We start from the raw sequence: 19,384 nt of genomic DNA, 5'->3' as shown, positions 1-19,384 counted from the left end.
ATGAAAGTTTATTGCATTATTTAAGTATCATGTGTGTTACCATGATAGTGTTTTGTGTTTGCATGAATGACCCTGTGCACCTTCTATATATTAGTATATACTTCTGCTTGTGGCGAAGCTACCTGATTCTTCATGTGGCTTTCTCTTTTACCACCTCTTTTTATTATGGTGGTTGTCAGTATGTTAAAGGTACAAAACAGATTTTAGTAGCAGTGTGTGTTGTTTAATTTAGTGGTTTACATTCAAATTTCCCTGTTTGTAAATTACAGTTGTGTTCTGTAAATGTGTTTACAGTTTTTTTCTGTATTTTTTACAAAATTATTCTGGCAACCACAGCTGCCAAAATTATTTTGTAAAAACTACTGAATTTTTTTACAGTGTATATATAGGCTTACATGGTAACATTCACTTTGTTTTCATAGGCTTTAATATGTATTGTTTCGTTAGACAATATTGGGCGCAGTGTTAATTTCGTCGACGAAGACAAAGACGAAAAATATCAATGACAATGACTAAATCAAAAATGCCTGCCAAAATTAACACTGATTGGGCGGTATGTGAAATAAATATATATTAAATACAGATTTTTTTTAAATACAAAAACGAAAATACCGAGATATATAGGCTACCATATATTGCAATTCAGCCAAAAAATACAGAGATATGAATTTTTGCCCATATTGCCCAGCCCTAGTGGCAGCCTGTAATTACTTAAGTGTTTTGTCATCAAAATGTAACATGTTCAGGGTCCTCCAAGAGTCTTTCTACCATTAAACTTCTCCGTTTTTCATTTTCAATCATTAATAAATGCAATACCAATGTTGGACAGCGCAACTGTAATCAGTTTTTCCGTTAGCTTTCAAATAATTTTGAAGTTAGGACAGCTGTGGGGTTGCCCTGAAGTTAAGACAGTTTTTAGGTTTTTTTGTCTAGTCAGGAGTTTTCTGTAATACCCCTTCCTATCTGTAGTTAAGATAGGATAACGCACTTAGCAAATGCTGTTCTGTAATAGCGTTTGTCCTAAATGTGGTCCTAACTGAAATGACCACGGTTATCAAACGGATAAGATGAGAAGTTATTTCTGTATGCCCCCTGGTCTATATATCTCATCTCAGTAGCTATAACATTAGAAGTGTTGGTTACAACTGTAATGAAATAACATTTGTCAACTCTATATTCCATGCTGAATTTACAACATAACCCCACACTCATATGCTATAGTTGTTTGTAGGGTAAAAGAGTTAAAACATGCAAAAATCTAATTCAGGTAAGAGTCAAATATATAATCAATACTGATTTTCCCAAAAGGATTGAATGGTTGTATGTTCTCAACACAAGAGTATGTTTTGTGATTTCCAGATATGTAATGGTTTAGTTTGTGTTGCTCCTGACTAAGTCTTCCACCTCTGTGGTTTTAGCTCGTTGCTTACAGGTGAGAGGGAGGTTTGTGTCAGGAATACACAAGTGGCGCCAACGCTGTCAAGAAACAGACAAAGAGAAACAACATTAGAATTGAAGGTATATATTTTTGGTTAGTGTTTTAGCTTGCTTTGGTTAAATTGCAAGTAATTCCCCTTGGAATTGCTCTTTCCCTGTTCATTTCCAAGGGCTTTGGACAAAAGATGCATTAATGTGATTGATGAATGTATCTTCATCCTCACCTGTTTCAGGCTTCCTTTCCCAGCACACATTCGGCCTAGCGCCCATCCAGGCACCAGCAGAATGGAGGACAAGGCCAGTAACCAGCCTAGGGCATATGCCCAGTCCGGGTACACATACCAGCGGTTAAAAGTGAGGGGCTTGTACTCCACCACAGAATAAACAAAAGACACCTGAGAATAAGCAGAAAAGAATTATGTTGTGAAGAAAGAATGGGAAAGAAAAGCAAGATTAAGAACAAAGTGTGAGCTCAAATCAGGCACATCACTAAAGAAATAATCACCTGTTTTTACACATTGTTTGCAAAACACTCATAATTGTCCATAATATATGGAACATTTTAATTGGTTTTATACAAATTAATATTACTAATTTGTATTAAGTCAATGAAAATGTTCAGCTAGTATAATGATATAGTGAACATAGATAGTAATGAGAGGCTTGATTAATTATTTGTTAATTTACTTTTTTTCATTGATTTCATGGTGGCACCAAACATGAAACTACAAAACTGAAACAACTATCACTTGTCATTAAGGATCTGCCTTGATGGCACCGAGAGCACTGACATTGGTTTAGAGAATTGTTTAAAATTAGTTGAGAAAAATGGTAAGATGTCTGTTTACTTTTTGACTAATTATAATCATCTGTGAATTCCAAATAAAGATACCTACCAGGGACACGAGAGGAGTCAAGTATTTCCAGCACAGCATGAATATGTAATTGGGCCGTGACCTTGTCATGTCTTCAATGATGTCAAACATCCTCTCAGCCCCTGTGGTATGTAGAGGAGAATTGAACAAATACTCTGCAGTCTTTGACATTTTGTATTGAACTTTTCTTTCTATAATAAACAGTCTCTGTTAAGGTACAACTCACCAAAGATCCAACCCATGGCCAGAGACTCGAACACAGATAGGAACAGAATACAAGCTCCATTACAGGCATAGTTGTCAAACAACTGGAATACATACATCCCCCCCTGCAGGTCACAATACAACAATACAATTTTACATACAGCTAATAGAACGTTTGGATAAAGGTTGATATTTACTGTAATGCTTCCACAATTCGAAATATGCTTTAATTATAGTTCAGCTGTTAAGCATTTTGTAATTTTATTGGTAATATCCAGAATGGTAGTTCTCAATGTAAAACCACTATTGATATCACTGATCTATACAGTGCATGCGTAATCATTATGCAAGTTGATATTCTGATCATATATTTTTTCCAACCACATTTTACAGATTCCAGACCACATCAATTAATTTTGTATTTAATCATTTATAAGTGATATATAATTGTACATGAAGACTGAAAGTGAAAAACGCCTCATATTCAGGTGTGCATAATTATTAAGCAGGTTTTCTTTTACAGATAAAATGAGCCAAAAAAAGAGATTTAACTCTGAGTGAAAAGTCAAAAATTATTAAATGCCCATGAGAAGGATGCAATACTAATGCAATGCTATTGCAAAGTTAAGGCATGACCATTGGACAGTGAAATGCTCATTGGGTCAGAAAAAAACAGGTGGAGAAGAAAGACATGTTAATGGCAAAAGAATTAAGAATTCATGTGAAGAATTAGGTGCGAAACCATCAGGAACCCTTTAGTCTTCAGTGCCACCATTTTCCAGAACTACAACCCACCTGGAGTCTCCAGATGTGCAAGGTGTCAGACTTTGCTTGGGTAAAAAATCCTAAAAAAAAATGACTAATAAGAATCACATGCTGAAGTGTAGAAAAATACATGAAGACTGATTTTTTTTATAGACAGATAAGTTGAGAATGACCCTTGAAGGACCAGCACCACATCCTTTTGTACCACCGTTTGAAGAATTTATCTTCCAGAATCTGGCAGTAATTTTTGGGAGTTCATTTTAAGTTCATTTCCCAGACAGCAAGCAGTGTCGGCCCAGATCCGGCCCACAACTGGCCTGCATGGATTTCACACGGGCCAGATGTGGGCTGGATCTGGGCCAGAACTATGTTGCTGTCTGGGTTCCTGTCCTGAAGAGATGGACTAAAAATGAACTCCCAAAACTTACTGCCTAAGTTCACTAAGCAGCGTCTTTCGCATTAGATTACTGACACAATGACCCTCTGCAAAGAAGCGCTCAGAGTGGCTTCACCTCTAGGAGTTAGGGCCAACTCCACTAGAAGCTGGGGTGCACCCTTGCCTGATGTTTGTGCAGGCTGGTTCTCCTCACACACAATGGGTTTTACAGTCTGGATGAGGATTCAACACCAGGATCCCAGATCCTTCAGGGTATTTCAGGAGTCTATTTATGGTCTTGATGATGCACTTCACTATACGTCATCACAGCTCAAGACAATCAGAGATTGATGTGTGTACACACGTGCTTCATACACTGATCACGTTCCCAAAGCATCAACGCCATGATGCAGTGTCTCCTTTCCTTCTCAGGGAGTTGGGTGTTTAGATTTATTCAAGTTTGTATATCATAATAGAAAATGTATATTGTAACTTGGTGATTGTGTTTTGAGCTATGTAATAAAGGTTTGTTAAAACTCATTTCTTTCTCTCTCTCTCTCTCTCTCTCTCACACACACACACACTCCTCTGACCTCTGTAACCATGATGAGTTGTCCAAAGAAGCAAGAGAGACAGAACAGCAGGAGAAACGTTTCTCGGCGTCCAGCTTTGCGCAGCACCATGGGGAACATGTCCATCGCTGATGTAATTATAGACTCCATTCCAACAAACTTTGAGGGATGCAGCACAAAAGCATTAGAACAGGGGTTTTCAAACATGTTTTTTTCAGTTTCAGTTCAGTTAAATATGTAAGGGATAATTTATAGCTAGTAAGCCATTATCAATATAAATAAATCAGGACACATCCCACTTACAATGGAGTATTTAAATAAATGTTTTAAACAATGTTTGGAGTATTTAAAAAGCAGAAGATTATGGTTTTATTAAAAACTCTTAAATTAATTACTCTAAATATGTATTGTCTGAGCTTTAAAGTTGTTTAAATCGTAATTTTTGTAGTTGTTTTAGGGTTTATGGTGTTGCATTGCAATGTGATGACAATCTACATTTTAAGTGTGGCTGAAGTGTCCAAATGAGTCCAAATTACCATTTCAATTTTACTTTACTGCAATTGTAATTCTTCAAGAAAAAAAACAAAACTAAATTATGTATCTACAAATGTTTATTTATATACATAGTTTTAGTACTATCAATTACAATTTAATATTAACCCAAAAGCGCTAATTGAATATGTGTGTATGTATCAGTTTTAACTCACCTGTGTATCTAGGCCCAGCAAAATAATCATGATGAAGAAACAAACAGCCCACAACTGAGGGAGAGGCATCATAGCTACTGCTTGTGGATAAGCTATGAACGCTAGTCCTGGACCTAACAGAGAAAGAGTGACATAATTTTATTTGCATTTAGCTTTTACCTTCTATGTTTTATGAAGTGTTGCAATACCTGATTCTGCTACCTCCTCTATGGGGATGCCCTGGGCATTAGCCATGAAACCCAGGACTGAGAACACAGCAAAACCAGCCACTAAACTGGTGGCACTGTTCAGAAGGCAAAGCCACAAACAGTCCCTGATAGACATAGGGTTTATGGTGTTACAAACATATAAACACAACAGATTTAGCTATTCATTTATGCGTTTTTTAAGATTAATTTTATAGTACCAATAGTGACCTGTAGCAGTTGTTGTAGTATTGATTATAACTTCCTAGTGCAATAAGAGAGCCAAAACACACACTGTAGGAGAAAAAGATCTGAGTTCCTGCCTCCATCCAAACCTAAACACACACAAAACACCCCAATTTGTATACAGTCAGGTCTATATATATTTGGCCACTGACATAATTTTCATAATTTCGGCTCTGTATGTCACCAGAATAGAATTAAAACAAAACAATCAAGATGAAATTGGTTTTAGTTGGTTTTATTTGTTTACAGGGGCAACACACGTTAATAAACACGACTGCCCTAGTGAAAAATAAATATACTTAAATGTATTTGAAATACATTTATTTCATGCTAAGTATACTACAAATACATTTTCATATTTATGTACTTACTAAAATGCCCTGAAATTGTACTTTTAGTATACTAAATTGGTATACTTTAAGTCTACTAAATTGGAACAACTAATTTTGTACTTAATGCACTTTAATTGTGCGGAAATAGTGCCGAAGTCCAATTAAAGACATACTTAGTATATTTGATTGTGCTAAAGTGGAACTATTGCAAGTATACTTTAGGTACACTTTAAATATTTTGCATTTAAAGGGTGATATTATACAATCCTCATCAAAAGTGACATTAAAACACATTTTTGGCTTATTAATAAGAAATGTGCATTGTGCATAAGTAATACTCCAAATAAAGTGCCATTAAAATTTTTATATCAGTAGGTCTCGACTTATCTGTCAGTAAATATGTTAATAGATTTGAACTATACTTAGTATGAAATAAATGTATTTTAAATATATTACTTTTTACTAGGGTGTAAATGTGCCAGAATTAGCCAAAAAGGCTATTTTTCATTTGTAGACCCTTGACAGAATGTTAAAAAGTCACCCTAAAAACAAAAACATGGAGTTGGGATGTTGATGGGATGGAGTTCCACTCCCTTGCAGCTTTGACTGAGAATACAGACTGACTAAATTTACATCTTTTGAGAGGAATAATACAGTCCCCTCTTTCCCCACCCCTAGTAGACCAGTGAACAGTTGATCTAATATTCACAAACTGTTTTAATGGTGAAGTCAGGATATGTATTGTCTTGAACAGTAGACAGATATGTACATATTTGATCAGGTTATTCCAGTTTAGCAAATTATATATTTTTTAGTATTGAGCAATGATGAAACTGAACTGATTTCTTATCAAGAGTTTTTAGTGATTGTTTATACAAAGACTCCAGTGGTTTCAAAGTAGTTATACTAGCTTGCGACCAAGTAGTTAAACAATAAGTGATATGAGCAAAGGACCCAGAATAGATCCTTGTGGAACACCAGTGGATATACTTAGGGGGGGCTGACTTATAATTCTGTATACTGACATGTTGTGTGTGACCTGATAAGTATGATTCAATCCGTTTTATAGTATCTGGAGAAAAATTAAAATCTGATAATTTAGGCATAAGAATTCTGTGGTTTATAGTGTCAAAAGCCTTCCCGAGGTCTAGAAACACCGCCCCAACAACCCATCCTTTGTCTAATAGAGACTTAACTTTTTCAGAGAAATAACAGTTTGCCATCTCAGTTGAATAGTTTGCTCTGAAGCCAAACTGCATTGGATGTAAAGTAAAATAACTATTATTCAAATAATTAGTGATTTGTGTTGCCATCAATTTTTCTGCAACCTTTGAGACTATATGTAAAATACTAATAGGTCTGTAATTACTGGCAGAGTGAGGATCTCCACTTTTGAATATAGGCACAATAACAGATGAGTTCCAAGCACATGGGAACAGCCCCTGAGAAACTGAAAGGTTGATAATTTTAGTGGTAGGATTAACTTGTGACTCACTAAGCTCTTTAAACATTACTAGATCCATACCAAATATATCCTTTGCTCTGGATGGGTTAAGAGATGTAATTGTTCTTCTGACATCTAATTCAGAGACTGCCCTTAAAGTAAGGGCTTGTTCCACTGTATTAACTGGACAAACGTCTGTATACTTAGGAGAAAAACATTGTGCAATTGTGAATAACGAGTCAACAAAGTAATAATTAAGTGCTTCAGCCACATCAGCTGGATTATTAGTCAACTTCCCATTTACCATCAATTCATGTGATGTCCTATCTTTTCTTTTATCTCCTTTTAAATAGTTCAACTGATTCCAGATTATTTTAGAATTAACTCTTGCCTCTTCAATTATTGTCAGGAAAAAAATTAGCCTTTGCTTTTCTCAGTGTCTTTACTACCGTGTTCCGTAGCGTAACTAAATGATCTTTTCCGATTAATAAATCACCCCATTTAATCTGATGGACTGCCCTTCTGAAGTCATTTAGTTTGCGTTTTGGGATGCCATAAGAATCATATTTCCTTACGAATGAACTGAATCTCTTACTAGATAATTTTCTGGCCACAAAGAAAATTGAAGTGCAGACTTTCGCTTTAATTCAAAAAGTAAAATGCTTAGGAATTACAACCATTTTATACACAGTCCCCCCATTTTTAGGGGCTCAAATGTAATTGGACAAATAAATATAATCATAAATAAAATGTTCATTTTAAATATTTTGTTGAGAATGCTTTGCAGGCAATGACTGCCTTAAAGGGTTAGTTCGCCCATTTAAGACATGAAGTTGTATGCAATCCTTACCAGCACTATAGTGCATACACACTGACCCACCCTTTAGTCACCTCCCTGGTCAGAGTTTTGGCCGCTGGAAGTTTTTCAAGATAGTACTCCTGGTTAGTTTCCGGGGCCTCAAAACTGTGCGTTTTTACGTGAAAAAATTATTTGCTTTTCAAAGCTTGATTAATTTACATCACAAAAAACACGCCTGACAAAATTCATACCTCAGTTTTAATCGGCACTATTTTCTTTCCATTTCTATCAATCCGCGCTGCTGTCAACGTCAACAGTGCGCACGTTCAGTTCAGCTGTTCCATAGTGTTTACACAATCGAATGACAACGACATAAAAAGTAGAAAATGAACAATGGTGCGAACTTGTAAATTCCCAGGCTGTGACCACAAGAATGTGCCGGGATCACCGTTCAGATTCCATCGTTTTCCAGTTTCGGATATAGCTACGAGACAGCTTTGGCTGGTTGCCATTGGCTACTCTGCGGGAGATAAAATATCGAGAATCAAGGATTTCCGTGTGTGCAGTGCTCACTTCAGCGAAGACGATTACATCCCCAACCAAGGAGGAAAAAGAAAAAGAAAATATTTTAAAGAGTTTTGCTGTACCAGTAAGCTCTATTTACTAACTTTATGATCCAATGTCTAAACTGTACGGTAAACAAGCTGAAAATTACTTTCATCATCATCTGTTCCGTCTGACATTGTGCTAAAATTGGTTTTGTCATCAGAAGTTTCGTAGTCAGACATGTTGTCAGCGAGTCGCGCTATCAACAGCTGAACTGAACGTGCGCACTGTTGACGTTGACAGCAGCGCGGATTGATAGAAATGGAAAGAAAATAGTGCCGATTAAAACTGAGGTATGAATTTTGTCAGGCGTGTTTTTGTGATGTAAATTATTCAAGCTTTGAAACGCAAATACTTTTCACGTAAAAGGCACAGTTTTGAGGCCCGGAAACTAACCGAGTACTATCTTGAAAAACTTCCAGCGGCCAGAACTCTGACCAGGGAGGTGACTAAAGGGTGGGTCAGTGTGTATGCACTATAGTGCTGGTAAGGATTGCATACAACTTCATGTCTTAAATGGGCGAACTAACCCTTTAAGTCTGGAACTCATGGACCTCAACAGAGACTGGGTTTCCTCCTTTGTGATGCTTTGTCAGGCCTTTACTGCAGCTGACTTTAGTTGTTTCTTTCTGCCTTTAGGCCACTGCAGAATATTCCACTTTTTTATCTTCAAAAACTCCTGTGTTGCTTTTGCTGTATGTTTTGGGTCATTGTCCATTTGTACAATGAAGCGCCGCCCAATCAACTTTGCTCCATTTGACTGAATCTGCAGACAGTATATCCCTATTCACTGCAGAATACTTCCGGCTGCTTCTGTCTTCTGTCACTGGAAGCCATGCATGCTCATGCCATCACACTGCTCCACCATGTTTCACAGATGATGTTGTATGCTTTGGATCAGGAGCTGTTCCAAGCCTTCGCCATACTTTTTTCTTACCGTCATTCTAGTACAGGTTGATCTTAATTTCAGCCGTCTAAAGAATGCTTTTCCAGAAGTGGTCTGGCTTTTTTACATGTTTTTTTGGCAAAGTCTAATCTGGCCTTGTTTGCACCTTGAGCTCACTAGTGCATTTTTTTTTTCTCAGAATGTGCCAAACTGTTGATTTGGCTACTCCTAATGTTCTTGCTGTCTCTCTGATTGATTTGTTTTGTTTTTGAAGCCTAACAATTGACTTTTCACTTGTATGGAGAGATCCTTTGACCACACAATGTGGGTTCACAGCAATGGCTTCCAAATGTAAATGGCACACTTAGAATCAACTCCAGACCTTTTACCGCTTAATTGATGCAGAAATAATGAAAGAATAGCCCACGCCTGTCCATGAAACAGCTTTTGAGTCAATTGTCCAATTACTTGTTGTCCCTTGAAAAAGGTGGGAGGTAGATATTAAAGAGCTGTAATTCCTTAACCTTTCCTCCAATTTTGATGGGAATACCCTCAAATTAAACCTCAGAGTGTGAACTTTAAGCCCATATTCACTATAAAATTGTAACTTGAATATGTTTTGGTCAGCAGCTAAAATAATAAAAATTGTGCCTGTGTCCAAATATATATAGACCTGACTGTATTAATATTATGTTTTAATGTTGTTACTCAGAAAAAAAAAAAACTGTTTGTACAAACTGCAGTAACATGGTCGTATTATAAATATAAAATGTTTAGGTTTTGGTCTAGCCTTGCATTTATTTGGTTATAAAAGTGTCATAAAAGTAGAGGGCAGGTGGTGGGGTTACCTGTGGGTCAGAGAGACGAGCCGGTTCAGGGTACAGGTAAAACACAACACCCTTCAGAGCTCCAGGAAGAGTCAACCCACGAATCAGCAACACCAGCAGCATCACGTAAGGAAATGTAGCTGTAAAATACACCACCTACAGACACAATACAATAATATAATAATATTGACACTGAGAGCAGAATAAATCATGAATGCTTCTCGAAAAGACAAAAAAGAAACTAAATAAAAAATATTTTTAAAAATGGCAAGAGTTTATTTGATTTTATGCCCAACGTATAAACAGGAATTATAGACAATATTCACTGAAATATATTCTTGCTTACCTTGCCTGTAGATTTGACTCCTTTCCAGATGCAGAAATAACATATGATCCACACTGCAATGAGACACAGAAGAATCTCCCAGTTGATCTTACCAATCTCCTCAATACCTCCAGAGAGAGACAGCACTCTGCGTCTGTACAATGTGATTAGAAAGAAACCATTCTTTTTTATATATACAAATTATTATTATTATTTATTTATTTTTCAGCTTATTGCTAATGTTCTTTGAAAATTCATTATCATGTGTTTATTTACTCCCAGAACTCAATAGCTGCAGGTGTAGAATGAATTAGAGTTGTTTGGTTGAGGGTCAGGTTTTGTTCAGCAAGATTTACACAGTCATCTATGACAGAGAAAAATAAATACTGTTTTTTTAAATAGCATATTCAGCAAAAGAAAATACTATATATATATATATATATATATATATATATATATACATATATATATATATTTTTTAATGTAATGTTTATTTATTTAGCAAATTATCACCTGTGTTCCAGGTGTTATCACAGCTGGCCCATGGAAGTTGGGAATTGAAAGAGAAAATAAGGTAGAATAGTGCCCAGGCCAGAATGATATTATACATGCAGTTGTAAAGCAATATCAATTGTCCTGCATAGCCAATACCTGACAAAAACAAACAGAAACACTGACTGAAAGAGAATCAAAAGGTGCTTTATCAGCACTCACGGACCCAGGACAAATGCAAATTTGAAAGGGCCAAATATTAACTAAATTATATATTTTACATATACAACCAAGGGGAAGCAGCCAAGGGGCCCAACCAGTATTAACACGCCACAGTATAAAGGCAAATACAGTTTTGGCAATATCAAAGTCTGAATTTTGAATAAGATTTGCATTAAAAAACTGAGTATTTAATAGTTTCATCTTTTTAATTTACAAAGAATGAATTATTTATTTGTAAATAAATTAAGATGTATGTATTAATTCTTTTTTATGACTCTCACCCCCAGCCAGTGGACAGAGCCTATGCCAACATGTAATGGGACCTTCCTGTGTGTACTGTCCCATAGCGGTCTCTAGCAGGAACAGAGGCACCCCACAGGTAACCACAAACACCAGGTAGGGTATCAGGAACGCCCCTGAGAACACACCAGTGCTATACATTATCTAAAGGGGTCATGAATTGCATTTAAAAAAAAAATAAAAATTATAATGTTCTCTGAGGTCCACTTAAACTGTTGGTAAGATTTTTAAATTAAAGAAGTCAGATTAGAAATAAATGGTCTTTTCTACCCTGGTTTGACCCTCTGGTTTAAACATGCTCTTTTAATGATCTAATCATAACCGTAAGCATAGACACAACATAAATATGAGATTCTTTATACAATGTAGACCATTTCAATGATTATAAGGAGAGTTTTCTTGCCAAACTGAAGTAACTGACAGCTCCAGTGATTAAAAAGTGAATTCTTTGATCTATTTCTGTATATTATTAGACATGATTTGAATAGGTTGCACTGTACAAAAGGAAGGTCCCTGGTTTGAGACCCATCTGAGCCTTTCTGTGTGGAGTTTGTATGTCCTCGCTGTGATGGTGTGGCTTCCCTCACAATCCACATACTGTACAAGCAGTTTGAGGATGTGTGCCTGTGTGTTAGATCGGTTACCCTGACCTACCTAAACAAACGGTTTGAAGAGGCAAAACAATCATTTATCACAGATCAGAGAATTAACACAAATTTGGAAAACTTAGCAGGCATCTAAATACATTTTTTTTAGAATCACTTTTTCCAAGTGATCCTATTTTAGGATCTCTCCCTTGACTATCACGCACCAGTTATGTTCAGCAATGAGCAAATAATCTGTATTTAAGCTGTACCATACCTCCTCCATTCCTGTAGCAGAGGTAAGGAAACCTCCACACGTTACCCAGACCAACCACATTCCCTGCAACAGCCAGAAGAAACTCTGCTTTACTGCCCCAGTACCCTCGCTCCTCTATTTGCCCTTCTATTCTGTTCATTTCTTCTCTCAGTTTTCAGCACTTCTCTCTGATCCTGCTGTCTTGACTGCTGCAGTTCTATGGTGGAGGAGGATAAAAGGTATCATTTGAGAAAGAAATAGTGGGTGAGTCTAAAGACAACATTTATTGTTCATCATGATGCTTGGCAAGCCTCAGGTAAAATATGTAAAGCAAAGTCATTCATTTCAAGAACATTTAAATATGTAAAACATCCTATGGAATATGTTCACTCAATCAGCTGCTGCCGCCACATGTTAACAGTTTTTAACTAAGTGAGGTTTTATTTAGATAAACCTTACACCTACACATTATTATTATTATTGTTAGTCGTAGTAGTTGGTTTTCATAGGTTTTGGGTTTTCATATGTCATGGGTTTTCTTTAGAGATACAGCAACCATACCTTTAGGCAAAGTGAACAAAACAGGTTCAAACCGGAAACTATGATTTTCAATTAGACCAACATAAAAATGCACTTCAAATAAATAACATGATTGGATTTTACTTAGGTCATTTATAACTTTTACCCAATCAAAGAACACTGCTTACTGTTTACATGTAATGGGCAATTAAACATAATCAGTATAAGATCATTCATGTCAACTGGGTCACAGAGAGAACAAATTTTAAGTGACACAACTTTTTATAGGCACAAAAAAAAATAAAAAAATAAATCAGATTGATATAAGATTTTGCTCAACTTTTCTCAATAAGATTTTTCTCAATAGGCTCATATTTATTATTTTACTATTCATGTCAACACCTTACTCATGTCAAAACAAAAATCCAAATACCTCTGTGTGCAAAATAATTATAAATGCTGAGACACAGGCAGCTGTAAAAAGTCAAGCGATCAAAGAAACATTATATACTGTATACATACACACACACACACACAAGGACACATTTACAAACTTGTGAAAGCACAATAGCACAATGACACTGTAATAACCTATGAACAGCTGATTATATTACAAGATTACTACAAACATGAAATAAACAGCAAGAGTGAGCACCTTAAGTAATAGTGAAAAGAATGTTTTTCAGTACATGTACATGTTTTACAATATATTCTCCATATCTCTTATGTTTCTTTAGTTTGTGTTTCTCTTAAGTTCTCCATCTCTGCGATGAAGGCCTTTTCTAGTATTTCAGTTTGTTGCTTACAGGTGAGAGGGAGGTTTGTGTCAGGACTACACAGGTGACGCCAACGCTGTCAGGACACAGACAGTGAAACAACATTAACCTTTTAGGTTGATTTACTCTTGGTTTGTTATGTAATTTAGCATCGGTAAAGTAGTTAAACACACACATCCCTGCCTTCATGATATCTCAGTGTCTTGTAGGTGAATATGTTTAATCTCACCTGTTTTAAGCTTCCTTTCTCAACAATTAGTTGTCCAAGTGCCCATGCAGGCACCATTAGAATGGAGGACAGGGCCAGTAACCAGCCTAACGCATACGCCCAGTCTGGGTACACATACCAGCGGTTAAAAGTAAGGGGTTTGTACTTTACAAGAGAACAGACAAAAGACACCTGAGAATGGACAGAAGAGAAGGAGAAAATGGCAAAGAATAGATGGCAAAAAAAAAAAACGAGAATGAGATCAGACAAATGTGAGAAATAGTTTATAAGCCTAAAACTAAATAATGACCATTAAGACATAATGGAAATGCTTTTCGTAAAAAAATCTGTGAACAGATGAATGAATGCAGAGACACTCACCAGAGACACGAGAGGAGTCAGGTATTTCCAGCACAGCATGAATATGTAATTGGGTCGTGAGTTGGTCATGTCTTCAATGACATCAAACATTCTCTCAGCCCCTGTGGTGTAAGGAAGAACTCAGCATCATTTTTTAATAGTAAAAATAATTAAAAAGTAAAAGTGGTCAAATGAATGATTTTGCTTCATTTGATTATTTAAAAAAATGATGAGTGACCCTGACAAGAAATGTTCTGTTGCTCATTTAATGTTAGAAGTAAATTCAGAGTAGTAGGTGCTACACATGTTTGACAGACTTCACAACATGGTGTTTAGAATTCCATTAGTTAGAATACGTTTAGAATACCAATACTCAACATGACTAGGCAGGCCAAGTTTCCGATTACAGAACGGTAATGTAATGTAAGTGTGGGCAGTCCTGTTTAAATGTACTAATCTGCCTGACATCAAAATTGACATTGGCAGCTTATGTTTAGTAAATGGTCTTTGAAAAAAAAAGTTCTGGCTACCCACATGCTACTAACATTATGCATTCATGTATTACAATTCTTTTATCCTTTAATCTTTACGATTCCTTCCTTCTTTCACATCACTTTTATCTCAACACATCTGGGAAATGCTATTCTTCATTTTAAGGTCGGTTTTTGTAGCTTGTGTGCTACTCACCAAAGATCCAACCCATGACCAGAGACTCAAACACACAGAGAAAAAGAAGACAGGCTCCACTGCAGGCATAGTAGTCAAACAACTGGAATACATACATCCCCCCCTGCAGGTCACAATACAACATTACAACTCAACAGAACAAAAGGGTGTTTGGAATGTATATTAGCAGTATACCTTCTATTTTCAAAAGTAATAGCTTGTAACAGAATACAGCATACAGTGTTAAAGCTTAGGTATTATGAAACAGGTTAAACAATGTTGTTACATATCTTCAATGCACTGCACTCCTCAATTATGAAAATATATTAAAAGGCAGCTCATATTTTTACTTTTAATTAAATAAGGAAGCTTTTTATTTGTTAAAACTAATTTTGTACATTTCAGTGTCTTTCTCTCTCACACACACACACACACACACAAACAAACCTCTGTAACCATGACAAGTTGGCTGAAGAAGCAAAAAAGACAGAAAAGCAAGAGGAATATTTCTCGACGTCCAGCTTTGCGCAGCACCATGGGGTACAGGTCCATCACTGATGTCATGAAAACTTCCATCGCAACAAACTTTGAGGGATGCAGCAGAACACAAGTGCATTAGAATAGTGAAACACTTTTGTTTTGAGTTATCTCTGTGTCCAGGTTTGAGTTTGATCTCACCTGTGTATCTAGCCCCAGCAAAATAATCATAAGGAAGAAACAAGCAGCCCACAATTGTGGACAAGGCATCATAGCTATTGCCTGTGGATAAGCTATGAACGCTAGTCCTGGACCTGAAAGAAAGAACGAAACAAAGAATCTGTTGTTTAGTTTTGTAATTATTTAGTGTTTTTTAGCATCCTTTTTTAAAAACAATGTTGCAGTACCTGATTCTGCCACCTCATCAATGGGGACACCCTGCTTTTGAGCCATGAAGCCCAAAACTGAGAACACAGCAAAACCTGCTACCACACTGGTACCACTGTTCAGAAGGCAAAGCCATAAGCTGTCCCTGATAGGGAAAACATAGATTATTGCAATACATAAATACACAAGTGGTGCAAAAATCACTGTACCTCTGCCTAAATGTTATGCTATGTAGAAGAGAAAAGAGGAGGGCCAAACACTGAACGCTGTGGTACATTGATTAGTTAATGTGACTGACATTCCTATGCCCTTTGAGATAGATACCAAAAACAATAATTCTGAACTAACCTGTAGCAGTTGTTGTTATATTTATTGTAGCTGCCTAATACAGTAAGAGAGGCTGTACCCAAAGCATAGGAGAAAAAGATCTGAGCTCCTGCTTCCATCCAAACCTAAATGCACAAGTCAAGTGAGTGAGTACTTGGGAAGGGGCTCAGGAAATTGTAATATGTTAATGCTATTTATTATACAGCACATTTTGAATTGAATTTTCTTTTGCTACTTTTTTTTGAAAACATACTTTCTATTGTTTGTGAATGCAGTTTAAATAGACTACGTGAAACAAACAAACAAACAAACATGTCTTTATACTATCAGCTGATCTAGTCCTTGTATAGGGGTTATTAATTCACATGCCAGGAAAGGGCAGAAGGTGGGGTTACCTGTGGGTCAAAGAGACGAGCCGGTTCAGGGTACAGGTAAAACACAATCCCCTGCAGAGCTCCAGGAAGAGTCAACCCACGAATTAGCAACACCAGCAGCATCACATAAGGAAATGTAGCTGTGAAATACACCACCTACAAGCACAATAAGAAAGTGCCAAAATGATGCATCTGTCGCCTCAAAAAATATCTTACTAATTTCATATAAGAAACAAAATACTGTAACATTCAGAATGAAAATAATAACAAATTAAAACATAATTTCTTGTTTAAAAGTTGCCAGTGCAGAGGACAACAGACCAAATTTTGTGAATTTTGACATAAAATGTTTAAGCAGAGATTTAGACAATATTCTCTTCAAAGATAATCTTGCTCACCTTGCCTGTGGATTTGACTCCTTTCCAGACACAGAAATAACATATGATCCACATTACAATAAGACACAGTAGAATCTCCCAGTTGATCTTGCCGACCTGTTCAATACCATCAGAAAGAACCAGCACTCTGTTTCTATCAAATTTGACAAAAGAGATAACAACAAACTTTAGTTTTATTACCTGTATATGTATGTGTGTATATCTATGTTTTTTTAATTGTTTGCAAGGATTGATTTCACTGTAATATACGGTAATTTATGCTTTTTTATTTACCTCCAGTATTCAGTAACTGAAGAAGTTGAATTAATCAGTGTTGTCCGGTTGAGGGTCAGATTGTTTACAGCAAGATTCACACAGTCATCTAAGACAGAGACGATGAAAATCTTTTTGCAAACCACTGGTCCAGCATATTCATATACTGTATGATATTCAGTAGACATTACTGAGTTCTTTCTGTGAGGTTTGTTTCAAATGTTCACCTGTGTTCCAGGTGTTGTCACAACTGGCCCACGGCAGTTGGGAGCTAAAAGAGAAGATGAAGTAGAAAAGTGCCCAGGCCAGAATGATGATGTAATACATGCAGCTGTACAAAATAATCAGTTGTCCTGCATAGCCAATACCTGACAAAAGCAAACAGATACATTGATCAGCAGGGACAATTAGTGTGCCAAATTTCACTAACTTTCACATACAGGTGCTGATATGGATTTCTATATGGATGAATATTGTCTCGATTGATACACTGTCTAACATTATTTTAGAAAATGCAAGTGGTGATTGCCTGTACCCTAACAATTGAATGCAGACTTTAAAAAAAAAAACAATGCATTAATTAATTTGTTTAAATCTTTTGACTCACCCTCAGCCAGTGGACAAAGCCGACGCCAACAAGTAATGCCCCCTTCCTGTGTGTACTGTCCCATAGCGGTCTCTAGCAGGAACAGAGGCACCCCACAAGTAACCACAAACACCAGGTAGGGTATCAGGAACGCCCCTGAGAACACACCAGTGCAATTATACATTATTAAAATGCCACAGAAACCTAAGGTATAGCATTTATTTTTGTTGCAAGTAAAATAATGAAATCTCCAACAAACAAACATTTGTGTCTTTAGTCTACTTCATACCTCCTCCATTCTTGTAGCAGAGGTAGGGAAATCTCCAAACGTTACCCAAACCAATCACAATCCCTGCCACAGCTAAAATAAACTCTGTTTTACTCCCCCAGTATCCTCTCTCCTCTATTTGTCCTTTGATTTGTTTCATATCGTTACACCGTTTTGATCCTGCTCTTCAGACTGCTGAATTCTACTTAGCTGCACGCTTATAAAAATGTATCAAGCTATTCATTGACCTATCGTCTCCAACTGAAATGACAACCAGAGTATGAAATAGGTAATGGGGCAGGTCTAAAGCAGATGCAGATCAGGTTGCTACTATCTTATATGATATACTTCAGGTCAAATTTGTATTTCAAATTTTTAGTTTCAAAAATATTGTTAGCATATATGTAAAACCTACAGTCTCCTGTCTTGGACCACATTTGCTTAAAAGTATGAGGCTCTATCAATGCTAAAGTCACAGGTTCAGTTCCTAGAAAATGCATCAGCTGTTACAATGTAAAACGTCACTTTGGGTAAAAACATCTTCCAGATATGTAAATTTAAGTGTATTTAATTACAAAAAGCTCACTGAAGGTATAGCAGCTGTGGGTGAGATACAGGTAGGCCTATAAATGTATAAATACAGGTATAAATATAGTGAATTGGTGGGTTTTTGTTAAATGTGAGCCAAAATCATTACAATTAAAAGAACCAAAGACTTAAACTACTTCAGTCTGTGTGCACTGAATTTATTTAATACACGAGTTTCACAATTTGAGTTGAATTACTGAAATAAATGAACTTTTCCACGACATTCTAATTTATTGAGATGCACCTGTACATGGTTCCACAGAATATGATTGAATGAGTAATTAATACCTTTAATGATTTAAAAAAAGAGAAAAATCTATTGTTTCAATTTGGAAAATGTAAATATTAATACTGTGCAAGTATAGATCATTATGCAGCCTTTCTGTTCACTGCTGTTAGTAACATGATTATTTGTCCTTTATAAGTAGGTTCCAGATTGAATTCAACTGTATCAAACAAGTATAAGACTTTCTGGGATTTTCTCATGTCTAAAATTAATTGTAATACTTTTCCAACAGCATGCTAAAAAATATGCTTCTTATTTGTTTTCTGCTTATTAACCCTGTTGAAAAGTTCAGTCCTGAAAAGTTAAACCCTGCTTGAGCATTAGTGAATGTTTGCACCTTTTGTTAGAGTTGGCATGAGTCCACCTCTCTATGCATGATAGCTTCCACATTTAGCCTCAGTGGCCACTGCAAATTCTGTTGCAGCACAGTGTATGGAAATTATGAGAAAAGATGGATCTTATAATCATAAAA

General features: G+C 36.3%; 2 protein-coding genes across 3 annotated transcripts; both read right to left on the bottom strand.

The window, feature by feature from the left end:
- Positions 1 to 1,341: 1,341 nt before the first annotated feature.
- Positions 1,342 to 12,614, bottom strand: LOC131524159 (sodium- and chloride-dependent GABA transporter 2-like). Of its 2 annotated transcripts, none has more exons than XM_058750954.1 (14): positions 12,462 to 12,614; positions 11,582 to 11,716; positions 11,100 to 11,237; positions 10,863 to 10,950; positions 10,608 to 10,740; positions 10,283 to 10,417; positions 5,353 to 5,456; positions 5,125 to 5,249; positions 4,937 to 5,049; positions 4,251 to 4,388; positions 2,539 to 2,641; positions 2,334 to 2,434; positions 1,662 to 1,832; positions 1,342 to 1,476 (listed from the first exon to the last, which is right to left on the bottom strand). In XM_058750954.1, exons 1-14 carry the CDS (start codon positions 12,598 to 12,600, stop codon positions 1,372 to 1,374), a joined length of 1,728 nt encoding a protein of 575 aa, XP_058606937.1. In that variant the 5' UTR covers positions 12,601 to 12,614; the 3' UTR covers positions 1,342 to 1,371. The 2 variants fall into 2 exon arrangements, 1 of the variants encoding a protein (XP_058606937.1); XR_009266932.1 differs by lacking the exon at positions 1,342 to 1,476 and adding an exon at positions 3,312 to 3,361 and having other exon boundaries at positions 1,700 to 1,832.
- A 694-nt stretch (positions 12,615 to 13,308) lies between these two features.
- LOC131524158 (sodium- and chloride-dependent GABA transporter 2-like) lies at positions 13,309 to 18,251 on the bottom strand. Its single transcript, XM_058750953.1, has 14 exons — positions 18,060 to 18,251; positions 17,792 to 17,926; positions 17,412 to 17,552; positions 17,206 to 17,293; positions 16,933 to 17,065; positions 16,556 to 16,690; positions 16,182 to 16,285; positions 15,854 to 15,978; positions 15,648 to 15,760; positions 15,417 to 15,554; positions 14,991 to 15,093; positions 14,325 to 14,425; positions 13,965 to 14,135; positions 13,309 to 13,811 (listed from the first exon to the last, which is right to left on the bottom strand). The coding sequence occupies exons 1-14, from the start codon at positions 18,196 to 18,198 to the stop codon at positions 13,683 to 13,685; spliced, it is 1,755 nt and encodes a 584-aa protein (XP_058606936.1). The 5' UTR covers positions 18,199 to 18,251; the 3' UTR covers positions 13,309 to 13,682.
- Positions 18,252 to 19,384: the final 1,133 nt, after the last annotated feature.

The sequence above is a fragment of the Onychostoma macrolepis genome, chromosome 18 (genome assembly GCF_012432095.1).
Source record: "Onychostoma macrolepis isolate SWU-2019 chromosome 18, ASM1243209v1, whole genome shotgun sequence".
NCBI lineage: Eukaryota > Metazoa > Chordata > Actinopteri > Cypriniformes > Cyprinidae > Onychostoma > Onychostoma macrolepis.
The sequence above is the reverse complement of the archived record's forward strand: the minus strand, read 5'-3'. Positions and strand labels throughout refer to the sequence as shown.

Bases quoted from the DNA above. Each gene is read 5' to 3' on its own strand.
- LOC131524159 (XM_058750954.1), bottom strand. From the start codon at position 12,600: ATGAACAGAATAGAAGGGCAAATAGAGGAGCGAGGGTACTGGGGCAGT. The intron at 5,050-5,124 runs GTATTGCAACAC...TTTCTCTGTTAG, and splicing joins AGAGGAGGTAGCAGAATCAG to GTCCAGGACTAGCGTTCATA. The intron at 4,389-4,936 runs GTGAGTTAAAAC...CATCCCTCAAAG, and splicing joins TGCTGGGCCTAGATACACAG to TTTGTTGGAATGGAGTCTAT.
- LOC131524158 (XM_058750953.1), bottom strand. From the start codon at position 18,198: ATGAAACAAATCAAAGGACAAATAGAGGAGAGAGGATACTGGGGGAGT. The intron at 15,761-15,853 runs GTACTGCAACAT...TCTTTCTTTCAG, and splicing joins TGATGAGGTGGCAGAATCAG to GTCCAGGACTAGCGTTCATA. The intron at 14,136-14,324 runs GTGAGTGTCTCT...GTCCATTCTCAG, and splicing joins TGACTCCTCTCGTGTCTCTG to GTGTCTTTTGTCTGTTCTCT.